Source organism: Zootoca vivipara, chromosome 7, assembly GCF_963506605.1.
Source record: "Zootoca vivipara chromosome 7, rZooViv1.1, whole genome shotgun sequence".
Taxonomy (NCBI): Eukaryota; Metazoa; Chordata; class Lepidosauria; order Squamata; family Lacertidae; genus Zootoca; species Zootoca vivipara.
Genome location: NC_083282.1, coordinates 18,573,049 through 18,600,491, shown reverse-complemented (window position 1 = coordinate 18,600,491; position 27,443 = coordinate 18,573,049). Strand labels below are relative to the sequence as shown.

Here is a 27,443-nt window from a genome sequence, read left to right as displayed (position 1 = left end):
AGGCAGAAAGCTGCCCACCCTCCTCTCCTTATTCTGAGGCACTCAGTGGCAGGGGGTGCCCAGATGGGTGAGGAGAAAATGGAACCTTGGAAGTGCTGTTGCCCTGCAGGTTCCTCTTGTGGCAGGAGGGGACCTGTGGGGGGACAGCATGAAAAAGGAGGAGGATTGAGTTAATATTATAAGATTAAGATTTGAAGCTGAGTTGGAAAATTCGCCACAAGTAATTAGATTTTGTTGGAAAACCATGAGGAAGACTACCGAGGGAGTCGCAATTAAGATGTTAAAATAATAAGAACTGGGAAGTTTGAATTCTTCCCAATTTTTTCTTTTTTTTCTGTTTTTTCTTTTGTCTTTTCTTTTTTTTTAGGTTTGTTAATATGATTATGAAAGAGTTGGGGGATGCAGATCCCCATAACTCCTCCCTACCTGTTCTCTCAGTGGCAGGGGGGGGGATATGGGGGGAGGAGGGAGGGGGGAAGCAGAACTCAATTCATAATTGGACCCCTTTGATTCTTAAAGCACACGGGTCCTACTGGTGGCAGAAGTGGACCGGTGGGTGGAGGGAAAACGAAGGGACAGTGTTATATTGTATGTCTTGTTTTATAAAATCAATAAAAATTTCTTTAAAAAAAAAAAAAGGAAGTGGAATGGAACCACTGGAACTCTGACCAGCAGTGCTTCGTGCTGCAACACTTTGCTGCTGCAGGTCCCATGTGTCGTGTAATAATGCAGTCCATTCCTGCATAGAACTGTTTGCTGGAGGAGTGTCTACAAAAACAAGGGATTGGATCCCTGAGTCCTAGCAGAATGACTAAGGGGTCATGCATCACAATCGTACATAATTTGAAATCTTCATTGCTTTGCCCATGGCAAAGCTGGCGATCTACTCCACCCTGTAGGAAACAGTAGTAACTTCCCCACCTAAGCGTGATAAATGAACCATTCGGATTAATGTTTGGAGGCAGGGTCACACTGACTCCTATTACATTGTTTGGGCTTATTTGTGCAGCAGCTACAGGTTACAATTTCATGAAGAGAAACCTAGCTCTGGATGACTCCTAGTGACCACAAGCACCTTAGAAAGCAGTTCTCACAGTTCACATGCTGCAGGGAGCTTTTGTTTTTGCTTCACCACCCAAATCTTTGCACCTGTGCAAATATCAAAGCTTGTTTTCCTTTGGTGCATATCAACAGCCAACCTTGCTTTTGCTCATGGTTTCATTGATCGACTTTTCAAAAGCAGGTGTTGCAAGACCACCTTAATTTTTGACGCTGTCTTATTTCAAGGAACTGTAAAGCTGATTAAATTAAAGGAATCAGCCTTTGAGTGTGGATTGGCAATAGCTCTGACCATATTTGCAGCACCTCCTGTGATTTGCCTAGTTGGTGGCACAACTATTTCTCTCCTTTTTAAAGTGCAATTTAAAATTCCAGGTACACACCAACTTTTCCTTTACATTAACATACACATCTACTTTATTCTCATATATATATATATATATATATATATATATATATATATATATATATATATATATGCATACTCTAAATAATATTTTTTGACTTCCCTCTTCCTCTTAACAGCTTCTTCTCTATTTCATTTTCTTTTGTACTGTGTCAAAATTCTATCAACCTTCTCTTTATAAGTATATAATAACTCCTCTACATATTTTGTAATTTTGTGAAATTTACTCTAGGCACATCCAAGTTTTGATTGGGGAACCCTGTTTGCACAAATAGTTTTTTAAACAATCCCATTCTTCTTTAATCCTTAAGCTCGAGTGATTTCTTACTGCTTTTGTCATTTTGGCTAGTTCGAAATACCGTACTCACACACTTTCTTTTGCCATTCTTCCTTAGTTGGAGTCAAATCCCCTTTCCAGTATTTGGCAGTTAACACTCTAGCCGCAGTTGTTGCATAAAGAAATACTCTTTTGCTTTCTCTTGAGATGTTTATTGTCATTATGCCCAGTAAGAAGGCCTCTGGTCTTTTGGGAAATGTTTGAGCATTTTCTTTAATTCTTCATAGACCATGTCCCAATTTTTTTAAAAAATTTGGAGACAGGTGGTGGCAAAACTAGTTCTCTACTGATAAATTCTCTGACCGTTTTAAAATCTTCAGCAATCCTGGAACAATTACATTCCGGCAAATGGCCCTGATCCATGGTACTTATAAAGCCTCCTTTCCCTTTCATTTTTCTTACACTTAACTGTCATTCATTCATTCATTCATTCCTTCATTGTATTCTTCCTTTCCAACAGGGAGCTCAAGGCAGTATTTGTCCTCAAAACAGCCCTGTGATTTGCCTAAGGCCACCTGGTGAGCTTTGTGGTTCAAGTGGGTCTTTAAAACTTGGTCTCTCAGGTACCAATCTGACACTAACCACTACACCAGGCATCCAAAAAATGCGGCCCTCCAGATGTTTTGGTCTACAACTCCCATGATCCCTAGCTAAGAGGACCAGTGGTCAGGGATGATGGGAATTGTAGTCCAAAACATCTGGAGGGCCGAAGTTTGGGGGTGCCTGCACTACACCATCTTGAGCCAAAGAATGAGCAGTGGTCTGGACATTGACACAGAGGGCCAGGGTGGCCGGGTCAGATAGGCCAATGAGAAAAGCTGTGAGGGCACTGGAACTAAACCCCCATGAGCTACAGACTCCAGCTGTGATCCCCTAGAAAAGGGGTGGAGAACCTCAGGCCCAAGGCTTCTGCATTTGCTGCAAGAGGCTGTCCCCAAGCCACGCCTTCTACCCCCCTGCTACCCTGGCCTCATTTCATACCCTCCTTGAATGTTGAAAGAGCTGGACTGTGCTCTTGAACTCTGCTTTTGTTTCCCTTGAATGATGTGTGAGTGTGCGTACGAACTAGCCTACCGTACTGAGGTAAAATTGACATAAACCACCCACTTTTGTCGCTGGCCTTGCCCAGCCCTGGCATGTGCATACTCTCCAATATTTCTCCAATGAAAACAGGGATGTCCTATTCAACGACAACAACAATTTTATTATTTATACCCCGCCCACCTGACTGACATCCACTCTGGACGGCTTACATCATATATAAAAACATAATAAAACATTATAAACATTACACAACTTCCCTATGCAGGACTGCCTTCAAATGTCTTTTAAAGGTTGTATAGTTACTTATCTCCTTGGCTCGGGGCGCTGCATAACTCCACACTCTCCCAACATTTCTCCAATAAAAATAGGGACGTCCTAAGTGGGACATTCTGGGATCAAATCAAAAATCAGGATGGCTTCTGTAAATCTGGGACTCTCCCTGGAAAATAGGGACACTTGGAGGTTCTGCATGTGGCCTCCAGAAGAGAATGTGACCTTTCTGAACCTCTTCAGAGGCCAGACCTCTCTTGACCAGGGGTCTCCTGCTTCCCCTTGCCCACACAGGCAATAAACCCAGTTTGAACTAGCAGAGGCAAGCAAGTGCTTGGTTCTGGGATAGAGGGCTGTCCCTTTAAGTCTCTCCACTCCTTGGGAAGGAGGCAGAGTTTGGGATATAGGTTTGGCGTCAGAAATCTGTTGGAGCAAGTCATCTGCTCCATGGGATCTGTCTAGTATACCGAGAGACCTTCCTCTCACTATCCTTGCTCTCCAGGACATAATTCCTGAATTTATCATCTATATCAGGGGTTTCCAAACTGGGATCCATGGACTATCAGTGGTCTGTGAGCTGCATTCAGGTGACCCATGGTGTGTCCGTGAAGAACAGACCCTCCAAATGTCTCCATTTTCCAGGACAGCTGTCCTGCTTTCTAAATAATAATAATAATAATACTGTTTTTTAATTGCATTTTGATTGCCTCTCTTATTTATTATCTTGCATTTTCTATTTATTATTGTAGTTTCTACTGCATTCTACGGAATTAAAACTGAAATAAAATAAAGATATGAGGTACAAAACACATATAAAATTTGGAAGAAGCATTAGAAATATAATTAAAGATCACTCAGCATCTAGCACAACTCATTGCAATTGCTGCAACAGGCAGATAAATCATTAAGTGGTCCACCAAGTGATTTTCAATGCTCTGCAGGGGGCTGGGAAGTTTGAGAACCACAGACATACATCTCAGGTCTTCTTAATAAACTCAGGTTTATAACAAAATGTTGCCAGTGACTCTCAGTACTACCGCTTTGAAGTTCCTGAGATATTTTCAGTACATGCTTATCTTGTTGTGTTGATATATTAACAGTACTAGCTTAACTAAGTTCCTTCCTTTTTCTTAACTCGGTATTTCTAAGAATCAGTAGGCAACAATGAAGTCATAAAATAAAATGTTGCTAGGAAGCTGTTTAGCCACTAGTGAAGAGAGTTCTTAATCTTTGTTCTAATCTCTTAAGGGTAATTTGAAATACAAGTGTATTCTAAACTTTCAGAGAGGTTAATATAATCAAGGAGATATAAATCTGAAGTCATCTGTTGCTGAAAAATTACCTTTAAACCTATCAGATTCATTTATCGGAGTCTTCTGGCTCTTCAGCAAAACTAGTAAGCATGGAGATGACTGTCTCTTTGGGAAATTTTTTTTTGGGGGGGGGGGATTGCTGTTTAGGAAAGTACTAGACTTTGTGACTATGGGTATTAATCAGGTTTTCCTCAGAGCAAACCCTCTAAAATGAATGGATCTAGTGAAGTCATGCTTGTTAATCTCACTGGGTCTAGTTTGAGCAAAATATCCAAAGCACATTTTTCAAATCAAAGAATTCTGGGCACTGTAGTTTACCCCTCACAGAGTGACAATTCCCTTCACCCTTAACAAATAAAAGAGCCAGAATTCTTTGAGAGGGGAAATGTGTTTTAAAGGTATTGTGTGTAAGCAACCTTAGTCATGTACCACCCTTCGTAATTGTAGCCTATGCTTCTCATGCATTGTACTTTTATATACTCTGTGGAATATAACAGGAGTTTTCAAAGAGCCTCTGTTGCTGCAGACTCCTAATTCGAATGTTTAACACCAGTCCAATCCCTGGAACCCAGGGCAGACTGGGACACTTCTCTTATGGGTAATTGTGACACATCTTGATTAATACAGTTGACATGCAATTTGCTTAGGTACAGAAGTGTTAGGTCTTGACTATAGGGAGCAATTGCTTATATGTGGAAGTGAGATTGCAATGCCTATAACTTTTGGTTGCTGTATCACTGAATGCATATGCTAGTGGTGCATGCCACCCCAAATATTAATTTCTTGATTGATTATATTTCTATACTGCCCTTTGTCCAAAGATCATAGGGTGGGTTACAATATAAAACCACAAAACTACATACCATCACAACAAACAAAAACAATACCACACCCCACAATGCAGTATAGAATGGCAGAGATCAGCAAACTTTTTCAGCAGGAGCCGGTCCACTGTTCCTCAGATCTTGTGGGGGACCGGACTATATATTTTTTTTGGGGGGGGAAACAAATTCCTATGTCCCACAAATAACCCAGAAATGCATTTTAAATAAAAGCACACATTCTACTCATGTAAAAACACACTGATTGAGAATTGTGGGCTGGATTGAGAAGGTGATTGGGCCGGATTTGGCCCCTGGACCTTAGGTTGCCTACCCATGGCATAGATGGTATAATTAGCCAAGGGTCTGGGAGAAGAGGAATGTTTTTGCCTGGTGCCAATGTAGCTGCAGTGTACAACATGATGATGATGATGATGATGATGATGATGATGATGATGATGATGATTTAATGAAGGTGCCAGGCAAGCCTCCCTGGAGAGAGCATTCCACAAGCAGGGAGCCACTGCAGGGGGGAAAAGTCCATTATTGTGTTGTTAAATAAATATGAGCATCCTTAAGCCTACGGTCACCTCCTTCTAAAGTAAACCAAATCTGGGTAAGCGTTGTGGCCCTACAACATCTTGCAGTTTGGAGAAGTAGGGCAAGTGTAAAAAAAAGAAAGAAAGAAAATATTTCACCATGATGGACAACAAGTAATAAACTCTCAATGGAGCGACCTACAAGAAGGGATGATTGGCATTGTGTTGAAACCTCTGTGTGTTGTGGGAAAAACATGAGGACACCAGGAGTCACTTGCACTGCCTACTACAATTCACAGTATTTGCAACGCCACTGATTCCAGTTAATAAGTTCTCATTAAAATGTACTTCATGCACATAAATTTTTTCACTTTGCAAGCATGGAGCGGCTCCTTCTGTTGAAAGGAATAGGAGAGTGTGTCCAGGCAAACTCTTCACGGTGCATACAAGTTCATGGATTCAGCCTCTGAATGTCTGTTCCCATGACTATCTAATCAATATAGCTGCGAACACAGACATGAATAATCACACGGAGCCTTATCCGGTGGATTTGAAGTTATTAGCCAGAGAATTTGGTCTGTTATCTTCACCTGTTGCTTTTGTTTAAACCACCAAATGGAATGACCTTTGATTAAATATAGCCAATTGTGTTGAATGCATCACGACTGAAGTGCACTTTGATCCGCAGCAGGAATATAAATAGAGCACTCAACAACGGCAATTGTCCAAGACAACATGAGGGTCTTTCTTCTCCTAGTTGCCTTTGAGCTCTCTTGGGCTCAGTATAACCCAAATACAAAGCCCGGAAGGACATCAATAGTCCATCTCTTTGAATGGCGTTGGGCTGACATTGCTCTGGAATGTGAGCGTTATTTGGCACCTAATGGATTTGGCGGAATCCAGGTAGGCAACTTCTATTCAATATTTGCTTGTCACAGTTTATTTGAACCAAAGAGAATGTGGCGATTTCAATATAACTAACTGGAAATAACAGATGCTTACAGGAGTGTACTTAGACCAGTCATTGGAAACAGACCAAGGTGAAGGACTCAAATATAGTTAATGCTTAATGGTTTAATTCAGGGGTAGTCAACATGATACACTTGAACTCCATGTCATAACCTCCAGATTTTGCTGGACTTTTAACTCACATCAGCACCAGATAGATGATGAGAGCTATAGTCAAGCACCACCTGGAGGTTAGGATGTTAGCTACTCCTGGTTTAATTAATGTGTCCAAACCAATAAGACTATTGAAATACAATGTCAAAGTGACAACCGAAGCTTTTGAAATTTGTTTGGAATGTGGGTCCGGTTCACATAGCCAACTTGGCAACATCCAACAATATAATTTGAGGTAAGAAAAAAATACCCCAAATAATATTTTGGCTAAGGCTTTATTTTAGGTCTGGTTTAGAGTTAAGCAAACCACTCCGTCAATAATGGTGTGTGGGAAAGAAGATGAAAGCATTTTGCTATGGGCTTCATGATCTTTAATAATTCTTCTGTGTATAACAATGAGAAACTCTCTTAATATTAGTAGGGATAATGGATAATAAAAACTACTCTACAGCTTGATAAGTCACAAGACCACGATTTTGCTAAGAATTAAGTTAGCAAGGAATGTATAATTAGCTCGTAAGCCAGACATCTCTATTGTCCAGCCAAGTGATAAAGAACATCTTATCACACTTCCCCATTAGTGCAGAGTAGTCCAGTGCAATAGCAGAGTGATAACATTCTACTCCTCATTTCCACTCTTCAAGGCAATATAAATCAGAGAGGGAGGGAGAGGGATAACAAGAGGTAACTCCATCCCTGTTTGTGCTGTCTTTTACAACATGCATCGTGGAACCTTCTGTATCCATGGAGTCTTTTGGAATCCTGTTTCCCTTCTGAAAGGATGGGTGAATTGGCAGCAGGAACACCTTGCTAGTGGAGCCAAGAGAGATTTCCCTGGCTTCTGCTCAGCAGGAAGTGATCTTCCTGGCCATAGTCATTTTCTGTCAGGATTCTTGGGATTTGTAGCATTTGATTCAAGTGGCAGAGAAACATAAAAAAAACCCTGTGAATTCCAGCAGGAAAGGACACTCCTTTGTTGTATGAGTGCCATTTCCAAGCAAGTAAGATGTCTACAAGGCCTCCCTGTTGCTTTGGGTGAAATGATGCTCTCAGGGAGGGCTGGGGGCAGTTCTTCTCCCATTTGGTTCTTCTGAAGACACTCTGAGGAAGATTGGGAAAGCTTTCTGAGGAGAATGGACTCATCACTCGTTTTGTATTGTCTGTACAGATTCTGGCTATGTCATCCGCAGCCCATAATAACTTAAGTAGCACCATCAGCTCTCCACTAAATTGTTGAAATGGTATTTATTGGTGTGTGGTGTTTTAATATCTCTTAATTCACAGATCTCCCCTCCAAATGAAAACCTCGTTATTACAAACCCGTGGAGGCCGTGGTGGGAAAGATACCAGCCCATCAGTTACAAGCTATGTTCACGATCTGGAAATGAGAGTGAATTTAAAGACATGGTGACCAGATGCAACAATGTTGGAGTAAGTGGTTTGGAAATCCTGTCTATACCAGTAGTGGGCAACTTCAGATCAAATCAGCTATGGTTCTATGTCAGTGACATGTATTAATTAGGGAGCCAATTATTCCAGGGAGATGGCTGGTAAAATTCACTTGCCATCACTCCAACAAGCTAGGGATGGGTGGAGTCAGCCTAACTCGATTCAGAATGGGCCCATTTCAGATGGATGAATGTGGAGGACACCCCCTGGACACCCTTCAATTAATCCAATGTAAAAGCAACACTAATCTGAATCAGTTCTGAGAATGCAACATGATCTAGAACCTCTTTGTCATTGAGAGCCCTGCCTGCTCTACCCTTAGTTACTCCAAGGGTAACTCTGCCATATGTAGGGGCTAAATAGTGAGGCTCTTTTATTATGGGCAGCTGTCTCTTGGAACCTAATATTGCCATTTCAGTAACTTTGCGAAGGAGGAGCAGGAGGGAAAACTCTAGGATTACTGCAAGGTCAAAACAGATCCCTTAATGAATTTTAAATTGTGTTTCTCACTTATTATATGCATGTTCAATGTCTCCTCTGCAGACATTTTAAAAGGAAATAAAGGAGGAATGGTGGCCCAGACTCTAGAGGAATGGGCCCATGAAATGTGCTGCAAGAGAACCTTCCATCACTGACACAAAGTGCCTTGTTTTAATTTATCGAGATTTCTAGCCAACCCCATCCTTAAGATTTGGAGTGGTTAACAGATCAAAGCACCTGCAAGACAGAATTAGTATGTCACCTACATTAATAACACTTCTCACCATTCTCCAACTTAACTCTGAGCCCTCTAGGCCATTCCAAACAGATAGGTCCTACGATCCATTCCAAAATGCCCTCAAGCTTAGACTTCGGCAAATCTGCGGTGGGAAAGCGTTCCGTAACTGGGGAGAAGGGCAGCCACCAAGAACGTCTCTCTTCATTCAGTTGGTAACTAAGCACAGATGGTATGATTAAGAGGGCGTCCTCAATGGAACTCAGTGCTTGAGAAGGGACCCAAGAGAGGAAGCATGTTAGGCATTCATAGGATATAACCAGCTCCTTGGATTATGCCTAGAAGAGAATAAGAAGCAATGATAATAATTACAACCCAGTCATGCCTTTTCTGTACTCAGGTATATATTTATGTTGACGCTGTAGTCAACCACATGTGTGGAGCTGCTGCTGGATCTGGGACCCACTCTACTTGTGGAAGCTATTTTAATTCAGAGACCCACGATTTCCCCGCTGTCCCGTACTCCAGCTGGGATTTCAACGACTTGAAATGCAGAACTGGAAGTGGAGAGATTGAAAATTATGGTGATCCTTACCAGGTGAAGCTCTTGCATTCATTTTTTTTTTACCCACTTTCTCCTTTCTTCCCTTGTATATTTCTTCTCTTCGTCATCCTTATGCAGTTCATCTTCTTCCATTCTTTTCTTCATAGGAGAAGTTGGTTTAAATGTGGCACCCAACCCACTAATGATAAACCGGGCATCTGGGATAGCTCAGCTGGTAGAGCATAAAATCTAATCTCAGGGTCGTGGCTTTGAGCCCCATGTTGGGCAAAATATTCCTGTATTGCAGGGGATTGGACTAGATGGTCCTCATGGTCCCTTCCAACTCTACAGTTTTATGATTCTATGAAATTGATTTCTCAAAACAACCTTTCAAAACAGGTCCGCGACTGTCGCCTCGTAAGCCTTCTCGATCTTGCGCTCGAAAAGGACTATGTGCGCTCCAAGGTTGCAGAGTATATGAACCATCTGATTGACATTGGAGTAGCAGGGTTTCGAATTGATGCTTCCAAGCATATGTGGCCTGGGGACATGAAAGCATTCTTAGACAAGCTGAAAAATCTGAGCACGACTTGGTTTGCTGAAGGAACAAGGCCTTTCATCTTCCAAGAGGTACTTTGAATGTCTGTTATGTTGAAGACACCCATTAAGCACATATAAGGCTAGCTTGAGAGGACGGCAAGGGCAGACATTTGTGATGTGGAGCTGATTTCAGAGCGTAGAAAAACTTTATTTTCTACTCAAATGTTGCTGTATCATCATAACTTTCCTTCTTTCCCCTCAACAGGTAATTGATTTGGGTGGAGAGGCAATTAAAGCCAGTGACTACTATGGAAATGGCCGGGTAACTGAATTCAAATATGGTGCAAAACTAGGAACGGTCATTCGCAAGTGGAGTGGAGAAAAGATGGCTTATTTAAAGTAATTTAATTTTATATACTTCAAAGCAAAACTGAATGACGAAGCTTAGAGCCTTGCACATATTGAAATTCAGTGTTTAACTAAATTTGGCCCTTTCTCTCTTTTCTTCAGGAACTGGGGAGAAGGCTGGGGTTTTATGCCTTCTGACAAAGCCGTTGTCTTTGTAGACAATCATGATAACCAGAGGGGCCACGGTGCTGGTGGATCTGCCATTTTGACTTTCTGGGATTCCAGGTAAGGAACATTTTGAGACTTGAAGCCTGACTGGCTTCTCCTCCCTACCGCACACCTGAAATAAATATGAATCTCAATTTCTGTTCCTCCCTTTCATTTTCATTTTCTTAAAATATATCTTCAGGCAATACAAAATGGGAGTCGGCTTCATGCTTGCTCACCCATATGGCTTCACCCGTGTGATGTCAAGTTTCCGCTGGCCAAGATACTTTGAGAATGGAAAGGTCAGTTTCTATTGTTTGATAACAAAGAGCCTAAATAAATTGGCAACGGGCATTCATTATTTAGTTTTAAAGGATGTACACCGAACTTTTCTAGATGTGTACCACATATTCAGAGAGGTCTGCACTGAGAGACAGTGCGGTGTAGTGGTTAAGAGCGGTGGGCTCGTAATCTGGTGAACCGGGTTCGCATCTTCGCTCCTCCACATGCAGCTGCTGGGTGACCTTGGGCTAGTCACACTTCTCTGAAGTCTCTCAGCCTCACTCACCTCACAGGGTATTGTGGGGGAGGAAGGGAAAAGGAGATTGTTAGCTGCTTTAAGACTCCTTAAAGGTAAAGGGACCCCTGACCTTTAGGTCCAGCGGCAGACGACTCTGGGGTTGCGGCGCTCATCTCGCTTTACTGGCCAAGGGAGCCGGCATACAGCTTCCGGGTCATGTGGCCAGCATGACTAAGCCACTTCTGGTGAACCAGAGCAGTGCACGGAAATGCCATTTACCTTCCCGTCGGGAAATACCTTACCTATTTATCTACTTGGACTTTGACATGCTTTCGAACTGCTAGGTTAGCAGGAGCTGGGACCAAATAATGGGAGCTCACCCTGTCACGGGGATTCGAACTGCCAACCTTCTGACCGGCAAGCCCTAGGCTCTGTGGTTTAGACCACAGCGCCACCCACATCCCTTTTTTGAGACTCCTTACGAAGGAGTCCTTAGGGTAGTGATAAAGCGGGATATCAAATCCAAACTCTTCTTCGATTTCAGTTTTCAGTAAATTGGGATGGGGTGGTGGAAGGAAGGAATATCCCAGGGAGGCTCAAATCTTTCAAGGCTACAAGCCTAACCCAATTTATTTGAGAGTAACTTGTACTGAGTTCATTGAGATTTATTTCTGAGTACACATGGTTATAATTGCGCTGTTAAACTCCAAAAAGAATCAATTTATCTTAACTTCACTTTTTGGTATGGTTACATTATAATGATTGGGCATGTGTTGTCCCTGAAGAATAGTCATCTGCCGTCTGAAGCACACTTGCAGAGAAGGTATGCTGCGCTTCCAACACTTACCTGACCTCCCTTTGCCAATGTTGCTGCTTCATACCAGGATGGGGGGAGGCTGAGGTGGCAGCAAGGTTGATGCAGTGCAAACAGACTGGCAAGAGCACCAGATTGACTCCATCCGCCTAACTGCACCTCACCAACCTTGCTCTTTCACCTGATGGTATGCACTAAAGATGTAGCCAGAGGAAAGCCAGGTGAGCAGTGCAGGCTATGCATGGTGTCTACCACTGGGTTTTATTTATTTGACGTGAACTACTTATGGAATGCAGGCGCTAACTCTGTCCTTCAGACTCATTGGCATCATTAATATGCAGCTTGCTCCACAGAACCAACAATCCTACACATCCTAGAGATTGACCAAGTCATGTGTGTGGTCTTGTGCATACAGCAGAATGTCAAGGAAGGTGGTAGATAGTACTGTACTATTTCAGCCTATCAGTTTTGAATGTCCCTCTACATAAAACAAAAACTTGAAACAGACAGCAAAAGTTCAACCAAACCAAGAAAAAACCCTAGTGTATTAGTTATTGAGGTTACAGCTAAGACTGTTGCTTTCTGTGCTAGCTTTCTACTGGTAGGGATATAAGGGAATATCATGATATGATCCTCCAGCTGAAGTGGCATCATCCATTCTAACATATTGGGACCATAGCAGCTTCTCAACTCATTACAGTGGAACCTCGGTTTATGAACACCTCGGTTTATGAATTTTCGGTTTATGAACGCCGTGGACCCATCTGGAACGGATTAATTCACTTTCCATTACTTTTAATGGGAAAGTTCGCTTCAGTTTATGAACGCTTCAGTTTATGAACAGACTTCCGGAACCAATTACACCCATGTTTCAGTTTATGAACGCTTCAGTTTAAGTACTTCGCGGACCCGTCTGGAACGGATTAATCCACTTTGCATTACTTTCAATGGAAAAGTTCGCTTCAGTTTATGAACGGTTACTCCGTGGACCGTCTGGAACGGATGAATCCACTTTCCATTACTTTCAATGGGAAAGTTCGCTTCAGTTTATGAACGCTTCAGTTTATGAACAGACTTCCGGAACCAATTGTGTTCATAAACCGAGGTACCACTGTATGTTACATGTGTAACCAGGCCCTTGCCTCCCAGTAATATGATAACCCGCAAGATTGGTTAGTTTATACATTCCAATAAATGCGTTCTGTTATTATTTTTCACCTCTAGTCTAATATTTGTTTTCTCAATTCTTTGACAACCAGGATATAAATGACTGGGTTGGACCTCCAAGCAATGGGAATGGGTCTACCAAATCTGTTACCATTAATCCAGACACAACCTGTGGCAATGGCTGGGTCTGCGAACACCGATGGCGTCAAATAAGGTTGGAACCTGCACATGGCTTAATGGCAACAATCTAACACATAGATTAGCACTCTTAATCATGCTTATCTTTTTATTGCACTTTGACATGTTTGACTCTGTTCTACAGTACATCAGTTACCAATGAACCCATTTTTTCCCCCTTCCAAAGGAACATGGTGAATTTCCGCAATGTTGTGGACGGACAGCCCTTTACCAATTGGTGGGACAATAACAGCAATCAAGTGGCGTTCGGCCGTGGCAACAAAGGATTCATTGTCTTTAATAATGATGACTGGTAAGTAGGAAGAGATTTCTCATGTGTTTAAAGTACAGCAGTCTAGCTGGCACCAAGAGCTATACAGAATCTAGAAATAATGTTTTAACCAGCCTTGCGAAGCATCCCAGAATCTTCCATAGAAGGAAGGATGCAGTGGGCAATTGAGCACCATCGGTTTTGTCCTTAGAAAAGCCAGACTGGGGTCAAACTGAAATCTCACTTTATTATTAACAATTGTATAGCAGAATGGTAGTCCTGAACCCACCGAGGTAGCTTAGTGTGCAAAACCTGATGATAAAGGATAGCTAACTACATTATCATTATTTTTGACTCTCTTTTTAAAACAGGAACTTGTCTGAAACTCTGCAAACAGGCCTCCCTGCTGGCACTTACTGTGACGTCATTTCTGGGCAGAAAGAAGGCAATGGCTGCAGTGGAATTAAAATCCAAGTCAATGGCGATGGCACAGCTTATTTTCAGATCAGCAACTCTGCCGAAGACCCCTTTGTCGCCATCCATGTCGATGCTAAATTATAGCTCAGGGGAGAGGAACGTCCTCCCCTCGCTTTTGCTTTCCTAAAGCACTTCTGAGCAAGATGGAGTTATTTTGGAGTCCCTCAAAAGAATAAAAAGTTACAATGCTCACATGCATCTGCCATTTGTTTTCCTGATAAAACAATCATTGCCACCAACACACACACACACAGAGCCCCAATTTATCTAAAACAGCCCACATGTAGCCATTCTTTAAAGGAAAGCAAGAATGCACCAACATAGCAGTGACTTCCATCCCACTGACTAGCTGCAACTAGCTGGCCAACTTCTAGTGCAGAGTGGGTGGTTTCATACTACGCACGACAGTATAGGCATTGAATTCTGAGATCGCTAAGTAGTGGCATCAGAATGTATGGACTGGCCCCATGCAGACTTCTAAGCCTCTTCTGTGTTCCCACCGGCAACCCACCCCACTGTCCATGGATGGATGGGAGGGTCTGCAAAATGGAATCTGCCCTCGGCATCATGCAACATATGGGCTCTAATCCGACACCAGTCTGTGCACCACCAGAGACCACCACCACCTTCAACCCAGACCTGTTTCCTGATTGGCACTGCTGTTTCCAGCACTTTTGAATGGGAGCCAAGCTGGGATTGGAGGCAGTATGCTTCTGAATACCAGTTACCACAGTAGGGGAGAATGCTGCTGCTCTCTCCGGTCCAGCTTGCAGGCTTCCCACGTGCATCTGGTCAGCCACTGCGAGAACAGGATGCTAGAGTAGATGGGCCATTGGCCTGATCCAGCAGGCTCTTTTTAGGTTCAAAATACAGCGCCAAGCCCAATGTCAACTGGCCGCTGGCTTAGGTCCCATTCAAAAGTATGGCTTCTCACCATCTGGGGTGGGTGAGGCGAGCTGCAGTGAGGGACTGGTGGTCTCATCAGCAGCGGCAGCAAAAAATTTCTTCCACAACATCATTTTTATTGTCACTTCGTAGTGGAGATTTATGGGAATTCATGTACTTGTGTGCTAGAAAAACTTTGCTGGCAGAAGTTGTTAAGCTATCATTTATTTCCGTGCCTTTCAGACAGAAAAGCCCAAGCTGGTTCAAAAGGGGATGAAATACAAATGCAATGTTTAAGCCTGAAACATTTTTTTTCTCAACCCCACCATCCCCCTGCATCATACAGCTGTGAAAGACACACCAGTGGTTTGCTAGGCTGGTTGTTGTTTTTTAAGCCAACCTAATGGGATTGCTCACACACACACACACACACACACACACTTTCAAAGTGGAAAAAAGAGAGACCTTCAAAGACCATTTTGTTAGGAAACAGACTGATGGGAAAACCCTGCAGTCTGTTTGTTCTATCTGTCCTTGAGTATAACTTCTGAGGGAAAGTGTGTGAGTGTGTGACACAGAAGCAGTCCGCTTGTTTTGGAACGAGGAACATACCGGTAGTATCTGACAAATGAGCACAGGTACAAAGTACTCAGTGTGCAGATTGCAACTACAGTGATGAGCCTGGGTAGCTCAGTTGGTTAGAACATGGTGCTGATAACACCAAGGTTGCAGGTTTGATCCCAGCTGCATATTCCTGCATTGCAGGGGGTTGGACTAGATGATCCTCAGGGTTCCGAAATTCTATGGCTTTGATTTAAGACAACAGCAACTGATGCCTTCACTATGTGAGTGAGACTTTTTCTAACGCTTTCGAGAAATCGAAGGCTACCCAGCATTGTTGGAGGTTAATAATTGAAATGCTAGTTTTGGACCTTAATATAAATGTTTCTGTGCCTGTATTAATGACCAAAGACTTCACCATACAACTGAATAATCATCACATTAATATATATATATATATATATATATATATATATATATATATATATATATATATATATACAAACCTTTGTAACTGGAACATTTCCTAGAACAAAACAGGATGTGTAGAGTACGTTTTCCTCATTGTGCCAAGTGCCCAGTACTGATTCATCACCACAGATGTTCATTCTTTTTATATTTCATGTTTTTGTGGATGTACATCATACTAGTCAACTCCTCATAATAGTCTAAATCTTGATAGTTTGTGCCAATTTTGCCCCAGCATTGTAGAAGCACTTTGGCTGTGTATACACTATACTTCTCAAGCACATTTGAAGCATGCTTTTTTTATCCAGTGCTTTTTTTCTGGGGAGACGCAGAGGTACACATACCCCTAAACATTTTGTGAATCTAAGTTTGGCTTCATTGAGGGGCAGTATTTCAATATGAGTAGGGAAATAAAACCACCCTTAAACATTTTTTTAAGAAAAAAAGCACTGCTCTTGTCCACTCAAAAGAATTCTGGGCACTGTTAAGGTTTCTGGGAATTGTAACTACAGTGCTCAGAATTCTTTGAGGGGACAAAAACATGGGGTAGGGGGCTACTGAGAAGGCAGCTAATCCAAGGCATGTATTGCCTGCTACTGCAGTGCACTCCTTCAAAGCCGAATCCGCTGCCCTTGTGGATTCTGCCACATGAGGCAGTCACCTCACCTTGCCTCATGGGTGGGTCAGCCCTGCAAAGACACCCTGTTGTCTTGAAAGAGCTTCATTCTTGCATCCTGCAGTAAGAAAAAATTATTTTAAGAAGACAAGGTAAGGAGCAGATGGGACTGGGAATGAGCTTGGTATGGAGAAAGCAGGATTTGAAATGTGAGAACGTAGTGGTCCTTAAATGAACTTCACGTGAAAGATGTGTGCAATTGTAGTGGTTGCGTTGGTGGGAGCAAATTTTGTAGATGCCATAACCCAGATTAATCAGTATCTTGGAGATATGAAGATGTTGTTCAAGCTTGGTTTGTTTTGTGCCATATAACATATGGAGGCATTTGGGAGAACTGGTCCGGAACAGAAGGAAGATCAATGATATGATAATTAATTTCGAGTGTAGGTGTGAGAGAATGCCTTGATTTATACCACCCAGATGGTGAGTACTGTATACATCCGTTACTGGCAATGATAACTATAAGCTGGGCTTGTAGAATGTTTTAGAGATTTAAGGGCTCCACGAAGAAAACCTTAAGTGTTGGTAAAAGGAATAGTGATGTCATGGCAGCATCGTACCAAAATGTTTCCCTTTCAAGTTAGCCCCTTTTCATTGAGTTGTCGTCTAAATGGGGAGAGTCTTGCTCAGAGAATGGAGGTGGGGGAAGAGTCTTACCCACATTTCTGCCCTTGTTAAGATAGCTCGCTTGGATTCACAGAGTTTCTATTGATTTATACCTAACACGGGAATCAATGCGAATTTGGAACATCCAACTCAGATTTGTCTTTCTAAGGAGTTTAGAAGGAATTTAATGGCATTCATAGAATCAGAATTAATGGTTGTAACCTGCAGTTTTGTTCCATTGCATGGATGTCAGGAATTGGCTGGATAAAGAAGAGTGGTGGGAGCCCTCTGCCCAGGAGCCCCCAAGGGAGGGATCCGAAGATGGTGACTTAGATCCAGGATCCTGGTGGTGAGACACTGAAGAGCAGCCTGGAGAAGGGAGGTTGAATAATCAAGCTGGATCATGAGAAGGAGGGCCTTCCAGGACAGGGTTAGAGGCTGAGAGTTGCAATGTCAATCCAGACAGTCCCAGTCCTGCTGGCTCTCCTACCCCACTGACAACCCACTCCAGGAGAGTTCTGCATGTTGCTGAGCATTAGGCCAGACAGGTCTAGAGCAGAAGTCCATACCCTCATCTGCTTGGGAGGGATCCAGCATGAAAGGCTAAAAGAGGCGAGTGGAGCTAGTGGTCAGTTTCAGCAACGTCAGCTGGATTAATATGAACAAGAGGATTCTGTTCTGTTGTTATTTTCTGTTAAAAAAAGAGCTGATTGCATTCCATGCTTCTCGTGTGTGTGCCTGCCCTGTGGTTGGCTTGGCTCCTTGACATTGCACAGCAGAATTCCACCCACCCACCCACCCTGCTCTGCTGCCCATGTGCTTTCATATATATTATGGGTTTCTTCTCAACTCTCTGGAGCAGATTTGGGAAGGGGAAGTTGAATACAATCATTGTTTTATTTATATGACACCTTTCTTCCAATAATAATAATAATAATAATTTATTATTTATACCCCGCCCATCTGGCCGGGTTCCCCCAGCCACTCTGGGCGGCTTCCAACAAAACACTAAAATACAGAAATCCATCAAACATTAAAAGCTTCCCTAAACAGGGCTGCCTTGAGATGCCTTCTAAAGGTCTGGTAATTGTTGTTCTCTTTGACCTCTAGTGGGAGGGCATTCCACAGGGTGGGTGCCACTACCGAGAAGGCCCTCTGCCTGGTTCCCTGTAACTTGGCTTCTCGTAGTGAGAGAACCGCCAGAAAAGGCCATCGGAGCTGGACCTCAGTGTCCGGGCAGAAAGATGGGGGTGGAGACGCTCCTTCAGGTATACCGGACCGAGGCTTTCCTTGCTTTCCTTTTCCAAGGAAAGCAAGATGGCATAATGGTCCCCACGCCATCTTAGCCTTACAACTACTTTGTGAGATGTGCTAGCATGATACATAGTGGTTCCTATGTGGATTCTCTATTCCTAAAATTACTGAGGCGTCATGGGAAACAGGCATAGGATAGTTCATCCAAAGATGAAGATGAGACAGAATAAGACAACCTTCCATAGGCTTTGATTACTATGCCTATTTAATTTCTGGTGTAATAGGCATAGGATACATGCCACCTTTATAACATAAGTGCCTGACCTAAGGAAAGAATGGAGGAAGAGGGGAGCACAAAACTTAAGGCAATAAAGAGTAGGATGGCCGGATGGGGGTGAAACAGGGTACAAACATACCAGGAGCTATGTGTAGTTCTGTTCAAATTCAAAACACTTGGGGGAGTCACTCATTTGGTTGCTCCCTGCCCTCCCCCCCCCAATCCCAGGTTGTCTTATTGGAGCAGCCCAGACATTAAAGATAGAGAACATCTCCATATCATGGCAATTGGAATGAAGTGTTATACCCACTTAAGAACAAATTACTGACTAACAAAGTCTATTAGGAATAATTTAGTATCAATGATAAGCTTTCTTCCCCCACTTTGGTAATTGTACCGGTGTTTAATTGTGCTGTAAATAAAACTGCATGCTTTGCTTCCCAAATAAATGCTGCAATAAGGTGCTTTAATTGAGCCAAGGTGGAAAACAGAGTAGCCTTTTGCTTGAATGAACGGGAATCTAGGACAGAAGAGTCACTTTCCCCACAGAAAACAGGGCTGCAAATGAAAGAGAGAGCATGATTTAGAAGCAAATATCATTGGCTTTGCAGCTGTCGTCACTGACTTCTGCCAGCATTGCAGGTTTTGCCAGTTGCGATTATAGTTGTGTGCATTTTTCTCTTTTGACTAAAGAAAGAACCAGGCTGGAGCCAACAATTTACAGTACTTACAAATAGGGAAAGAATGCCTACGTCCAGCCGTGAATTTAAGCTCTAGCCTGGTAGACAAAGGCGACCAAAAATTGCATGCAGGTGGGTGAATCAGGTTCCATGCAGGAGATTGAGTTGGTTGGTGCCCCCAGAAATAGAAACCAAGCTGGCTTCTAGTGCAGAGAAGCATCCTCATCCCATTCTCAACTATGCCCAGCATAGAAATGTGGCTCCTGTCCTTCCTCTGACAGCTCCTAACTGGGATTGTTAAAAAGAAGTTATAGGCTAGTCATTGCGGTGGCCTTATTTATAAGACTGACATACTCCCATACCAATCTGCCTTTGGGAGTTCTCCTTTATCCCCTGCCATCTAAGGTAAGATGGGTGATGGCCAGAGAGAAAGGCATCTCAGTGGTACAGCCCTATTTGGGGAATTCCCACCCCAGAGAAGGCTGCCTGAATGCCAAAGTTGTTAGGCAAATATATTTGACTCTTCTGGGTTTTAAAACTGAGGCATTTTTGTTGCTGCTGCTGCTGCTGTGTTTTGTTCATTTTTGTTTGGACCCCCTGTATCAAGTTTTCTAAAAAAAAGTTTGTTAGAATTTACATGAACAGCCCAAGATATGTGTGTATGTGAGGGGGGGGGAGGGAGGGAGGGAGACCTTTAAAAATTAGGTATAATAAAGGGTTTTATATTTGAACTACCAAACAGGGCCAGCGTTACCATTAGGCAGTCTGAGGCAGTTGCCTCAGGCGACAGAATCTTGGTGGGATCCAGGAACAGCAGATTCTGCCACTGTGCCTGCTGGTTGCTGCTGCATCACCAAAGATGCCTGCCACTTCTGAAGCCTCAGCACCAATTTGGGAGGTCAAGGTGACCACTTCACCAGTTCCTTCTGGCACTGAAGCAGATGTTGTTATCGCCTCCAAAATGGCATCAGTGCCAAGGCCTGTGGCCTGCCCTTCTCTGCCTTCAGCAGCAGCTGGACCAGAAGCAGCCAAAAGACCAAGCCACATCTTCTTCAATGCTCTCCTGGCTTCCGGCTCTCCTGATTGGTTCCCCACTGCCTCCTGGTTCTTCTGATTGGTTCTTTATTCCCGGGCTTGTGTTCATCAGTTGTGTTTGTCTTGTGTTCACTACTGCAACAAGGAGTTACTTTTCACCACACTGAGAGCTACAGTTTTTTGATGCTTGTTAAAAAAAACTGCATTTACTCAGAAGTAATCCAGCTGCTTGCAACTGGGGGTGTATTGTGTTCTGGATTTATAGTTGGATGCTTTTTAAAAAACAAAACAAAACAAAACTGCCTTTACTCAGAAGTAAGCCCAGCTAATTACTCTGAAATCTGGTTCCATGTATAAAAGTGCATAAGGTCAAAACCTGTCTTGGGGCATGTATAGATGTGGATAGGATTGGGATGCATGTCTGACCTCTGGTCCCAAAGCACTTCTTATTGTTGTGGTTCTGGCTGGAGTTTGTATGTGTGCCCTTGGTTTGTGTGTATGTGCTCAGTTCTGTTGAAATGACCAAAAATATTTATTTTCCCTGGGTTAATGTATTCCACAGCCAGAGTAAGTGAGTAACTATGTGCTGTGGACAGGCATGATGGGGGCATTTTAGCACCCATTAAGTGTTTGATGCCCTAGTCAGGTCAGGTTAAGTTATTTTTGTGAGCTTCATTTTGTGGCAGAGGAAGGCTGCAGAGTTGGGTGTATTACCTAGAGCTGTTTTTAGAAGTCTGGTTTTGCGTCCCCCACCCTACCAGACAAAGCAGAGTGGGATGCCATTGTGTGGTTTGCCTCTGCTTCCAAAATGTCTTGGTCCAACTCTGCTACCAAAACAATTTAAAATGGTTCAGTTTATTTACTTTTCAATCAACATAGGCAGCAGAACTCCAATTAAAACCAGGCTGTGATCAGGGCTGTCTTAAAGTCATCGGGCGCCCTGGTGCAGGGATCCCTCAGGATCCTGCGTTTCATTGGTAGAGCTGCTGCCATGTGGCGTCACCTCTACCAATGAAACGCAGCGCCGGGGTGAGGGATGACCCTGGCGCTGCAGAGCTGAACAGGGTCCTAGTGCCCCTGTTCCGCTTGCTTCCCTCCCTGCTCTCGCGGCGCGGCTGGTGGAGGGAAAAGGGAGGCCGCCGCGAAGCTCCCCCACTTGCTGGGGCGCCCCTCAGCGCCCCCTGATCGCCCAGGCGCCGTGGTGCATTGCGCCACTAGAGTCAATGGGCGAGCCGGGCCTGGCTGTGATTAGATAAAAAGGAAAGGTCAATCATCCAAAATAAATAAATAATCACAAGGCTTTTAAAGTCTACGTAATAAACCACCTAAAAGTTAGCACTGTCCATAGCAGGGAGAAAGGGGGGGGGCGACACACCTGGGTTGACAGCAGTGCATGTGAAAAGGATCAAAGGGTTTTATCAGTAAACCACAAGTTTAACAGTGAAAGCTTCCAGACTGCGTCTGTTTTCCAGTGGGGAGGATTCAATCATATAGCAGGAGTTTCAAGTTGCACAATTATGGGTGATTGGGAGGTCTTGCTTGCACAACAAAACCACTTTCCCAAGACTTTGGGCGATAAGGAAAATGATGGGAAAATGCACTGGAAAATGCACCCTTGTGTGATGCAATACCCTCTGAACTCCTCACAAACAAATCAGAATGAATTAAATAGCCAGAGACGACTAATCTCCCTCAACAACAGTTGATTCATTTGTTGTTGGCATCAGTTTGTCTGAAGAGACAATGGAGTGCACCTCCGGGGGGTGCGGGTGGGGGTTGAAGTATATGGAGGTCCTGGGTTGCCCAGATAACAAGGTCCCCCCACCCCCTTGGACCTCGCTGATGTGGTCCAAAGGAAAGCAGAGCAATACATTTGGCACCAGCCTGGCTGCAGGAATTGCCAGAAGGATGTGGACAAGGTTCCATCCAACCGTCTTAGGGACTCCACTCAGGATTTGTGTAGGGTTTACTCCTTATCCCTTTCTTCTCCTGAAGCTATCCCAGAAGGCAGTGGAGGTTTAGAGTCAGTTTCCTTCTCCTAGATGGGCTACCCTCCCAAGTGGAAGGGCCCTATCTGCCCCACACTTTGAAGCATGAGCAGTAACCACCTTCTTGACCATTGGCCCCACAACTGGTTCCATCTGCTCAATCCACTGGAGCCTGTCTTCGCATGTCTTTGAGGGTTTGAGACCCCAATTTGTTTATGGGGTGTGGAGACATGAGCTGACAGCTTCTATACTTAGATACACAAATTTTAAAAAATAAATCTCTAAGCAATGCACATTTCAAACCAATAGCAATATCATTGCAACCAATGGGCTCAAAATACAAGGGGCTGGGGGAAGAAATTCATGTGTGATAGATGGTAAGACTCTTCTTGTTAGAGTTTTTTTAAACAGAACATATCAAGGAGGTTTTTAAAGTGAAGTCTGGATGGCCACCTATCAAGGAAGCAGATTTCTTGCATTGGCAGGGGGGTTGAACTAGGTAACCTTTTCAGGGTCCCCTTCTATCTATATCTATAATGTACGATTCTATCTACCTGGGAAGCCTGTTTCACAAAAGCAGCAGTTCCCAGAGTGGCTTAACAATCTCTCTTCACAGGGAACTCTGGAAACTGTATCTCTGGGAGACTAATAGCAGCCTTCTAACAACTCTCACCATCCTATAGCTCCCAGAATTCTTTGGGAGAAGCCATGATCGTTTAAGGTGGTACCATAGTTCTTGAAATGTACCGGTATGGTGTGAATGTGGTCTCAGTGGGCCACTGATTAGGGGATGGCCATAGCATGTGCCCGACTGACAGACCCTCCAAGTGTCCCTATTTCCCAGGGACACCCCTGATTTACAGAAGCCATCCCAGTTTCTGATTTGATCTCAGAATGTCCCGCTTTTCCTTAGGACAGTGATGGTGAACGTGACATGCAGAGCCCTCACTGTTGGCACACGCCCATCGGCCCATTCGAAAAACCGTTGTCTCAGCTGTTAAAACCCGACCTTTTTTGTTTTTTGTTTCTGGTAGCCAGAGATTGGTTTTTAACCCCTTTCTGTGCTGTTTTTTTCTGGCACTTTGGCAGACGATGATTGGGTGTAACAGCGTTCATTTTTTAACCCGTTCTGTGCTGGGTTTTTTGGCACTTTGGCAGGCTATGTCGGTGCTGCGTGTTAGTTCCAGCGAAGGTATTATTCGTCAATTATTTCTGTTCTCTCCCCCCCCCCTAAAAGCGCAGGAGCTTTGGGGCATCCTGCCCAAAAGCAAAGCAAATTTTGCACCCCCCCCAAAAAAAACTCCAAAACTTTGGTCAGCAGCTGACCCCCAAAAAGCTCAACAACTCTGGGCACTTTGTGATAAATAAGGGGTTTTTGGTTTGGTTTGGTTTAATAATTAGTTTTTGGTTTATTAAATACAGTTATATATTACAATTATACATTTTTGTTATTTAAACTATAAATATTGTGAAATTATGGGGTTTTTTCTCGAAGTGACACACCACCCGAGTTATGCTCGCTTTTTTGGTGAATTTTGACACACCAAGCTCAAAAGGTTGCCCATCACTGCCTTAGGATGTCCCTATTTTCATTGGAGAAATGTTGGAGGGTATGGAGTTATCTGACCCCCAAGCCGTGTGAAGGCAATCCTGTACAGGGAAGTTCTTAAAAAAGCTGTTTAATGGTTTATTATGTTTTTAATATATGTTGGAAGCTGCCCAGAGTGGCTGGGGCAACCCAGTAAGATGTGTGGGGTATAAATAGTAAAATTATCATTATGGAATGGGATGTCCCTATTTTCATCAGAGAAATGTTTGAGGGTTTGGACAGATGCCAGGCTGGCCAGGAACCACATTTATGTCCGCTTTGAAAAGTGGCAAGGATGATGGTCAAGCAGCTGAACACAGGTACAGACAATTTGCACGCAGGTACAAAATACGGTAGTGTGCAAACACCACCACATGCTAAATGTGTGCACAGTTTGTGTACACAACAGCTGAGCTGTACAAATCAAGAAGGGTATACTCTATTTTCTTTAAAAATAGTCAACTCATATCATTGGGAAAATATTGCCACACTACAGTAATTTGGGTTTAGAATATTAATCTTTGCAATATTTCTACAATGTGTGTGTGTGTGTGTGTGTGTGTGTGTGTGTAAAACAATTCCTTGCAACAGCTTTGAATGGTTTGGGGGCAAGGAACTCCAATGGTAAACAAGCATCACACCCTGACACGAGCAAGGTAAGCCCAAGATTAAGAGATCTCTGACATTCAGATAATTATAGCTTGAGTTAAAGAACAATACTGCTCACTGCCGGCTGCCTACAGTGAATCCATCGATTGGGTTTCAGCTGTTTTAGATTGTACTCTAATTTACACATTGAATTTCAAGAGCTATAATACATTACAACCAATGCGAGACAGAAGAATCATTAAACTGACCAGATTAATAACCCTGCCCTGTGTGGCAAAGGAAGGTAATTGTGTGGTTCCCCTGCCTTAGCACAGCTGATATTGAAACCAATGGTGCAGTGAAATAAACAAACTGGATTATTTATTAAATAGTTCAAGATTCATAGACTAGCCTATCACTCTAATGGGAGTGAGTGTGTTGTTCTGAGGTACCTATGCACCTTTTTCATGTGCAAAAACATTGCTTTGTGCTCCTATTTCCCCAGAAAACTGGGAAATTCAGAGTAACCTTTATTCCTTTTGAGAAAGCAACCCTCCTGAGAAACTTCACTAATCTTATTGAAATTCATAGATCTCTCCTTGAAATTTGCAGGTGTTTTGCCTGTTCATCTGTTAACATGTATCCTTGCCTACCTACACATAGCCTCAGGTGCTGCAATGGGTCAGTGAGTTTGGCTGTTAACCACAAGGTTGGTTTGTTCGACCCATCCCACACAGGGACAGCTGTGGGCAGGATTCCTGCATTGCAGGGGGTTCGACAAATGACCCTCAGCGTCCCTTTCAATCTATGATTCTATGTGTACACTCAAGGAATACACACTTGGCGATTCAACAAAATTCACGGTAAAGGTAAAGGGACCCCTGACCATTAGGTCCAGTCGTGACCAACTCTGGGGTTGCGCGCTCATCTCACATTATTGGCTGAGGGAGCCGGCGTATAGCTTCCAGGTCATGACAAAGCCACTTCTGGCAAACCAGAGCAGCACATGGAAACGCTGTTTACCTTCCCGCTGTAGCGGTTCCTATTTATCTACTTGCATTTTGACGTGCTTTCAAACTGCTAGGTTGGCAGGAGCTGGGACCAAGCAACGGGAGCTCACCCCGTCACAGGGATTCGAACCGCCGACCTTCTGATCAGCAAGCCCTAGGCTCAGTGGTTTAACCACAGCGCCACCAGTATGCCATAGCAACAGTCAAGTTTTCTTAGAGGGAAAAATAGCAAAAGACAATAAGTTTTGGTATAGGATTACAAAAATAGAGTAAGGTCCCACAGTATATTTAAAGCAGTATCACACAACTTTAAGCAGTCATGGCTTTCCTCAAAGAATCCTGGATTTTGTTAGGGCTGCTGAGAGTAGTTAGGAGACCTCTGTTGCTCGGGCAGGCACATTATGTGACCCGTGAGAGCAGCAACAACAGTGACGGAATAAAATCAGGCCAAATCTTTGTTGACAGCAACAGGCAGGACAAGGGTTGGCATGGCATTGGGTCCCAGGATCAGGTCATCATTCCACAAGCCCCATGTTGATGGAATGGATCTGCTGGGTTTGGACCACTCCAAACCAGCGCCAAGGAAGTCGACTAGTGTTGAAGGCCTCAGTGGGTGACCAGGGTGCAGATTCCAAACAGGCAGATACCGAACCCACGCTTGGGTTTGCCATGGTCATTCCTCCCCTCAGACCCCTTATGGGCTCCCCCAAATTATGTTGATCCTGCCCAATGCCATTTCTGCCCTCACACAAACAATGTTCTTCCGCCTAACAAAGGAAGGCCATAATTTCACTGAGAGAAAGGCAAAAAAAACCAACCAAGTGCCAATCAGGTTGAGAGAGAAAAATTCATTTCCGGCTCTGTCAACCAGCGACCCAAAATTGCTCAGTGAAGGTTCTAACCTGACGGTGGGCAGGCGGGAAACTCTCAGAGCAAAATGGCTGCAAGCACCAGGGGAAGCAGCCTTATATAGGCTTCCCCGTCCTCTCTGCAGCAAGGGCTCATGGGATAGCTTTTTCCCATGAGCCCATTGCAGAGAGAGGATACTGGGCAAAGCCTTGCCCAGTATTTTGCTGAAATATATGGGCCACAGTACCGCTGGTCAGAGTCGTCCCGTGCTTATTGGGAACGGAACAGGGCTTCCCCTCATGCAGCTACAATTACCAGGGTGTCCTGGGAAAGGGGATTGATTGCCAAACCCCTCTGAAGACTGTAGCTCAGTTATCTCCCCACTCCTCCCTGTGTTTCATAGCTCTCCCACTGTCAGTTGTTCACATCAGCATGGCTTCAATCATTTCCGTTTGTGTACACACCAGGAACCAATTGGTGTGAAGCTGGTTTGAGAAACCATGCATTCTGTAACAAAGTACATAAACATATGCATTTTGGATAACGCCACATGAACTTGGATTAAAAACCCAGCACTTGAAATTCAGTGTAAGAGTGTGGACACAGCCCAGAGTGCCAATAACAAATTGCATGTGTTCCAGGTGGTTTCCCCAACCTGGCAGTTTACAGGGCTAAATCTGCTTACTTTCAGAAGTAAAATTATATCACATGCCAAACCACAGTCCCACAGCCGTTCTCTGCATAAGTTTCCCAATTTCTGGGAATGATCACTCCCTATCAGTAGCAATAAACTTTGTTGTAGGCACCTGTCTGTCTCAAGATACAATAGAGTGCGACT

The 27,443-nt window shown here is 43.6% G+C and overlaps 1 protein-coding gene across 1 annotated transcript; it reads left to right on the top strand.

The window, feature by feature from the left end:
- Positions 1–6,504: 6,504 nt before the first annotated feature.
- Positions 6,505–14,330, top strand: LOC118088850 (pancreatic alpha-amylase-like). The gene is made up of 10 exons (XM_035122983.2): positions 6,505–6,692; positions 8,196–8,342; positions 9,476–9,673; positions 10,019–10,249; positions 10,425–10,558; positions 10,670–10,792; positions 10,917–11,016; positions 13,308–13,429; positions 13,580–13,705; positions 14,035–14,330. The coding sequence occupies exons 1-10, from the start codon at positions 6,525–6,527 to the stop codon at positions 14,222–14,224; spliced, it is 1,539 nt and encodes a 512-aa protein (XP_034978874.2). The 5' UTR covers positions 6,505–6,524; the 3' UTR covers positions 14,225–14,330.
- Positions 14,331–27,443: the final 13,113 nt, after the last annotated feature.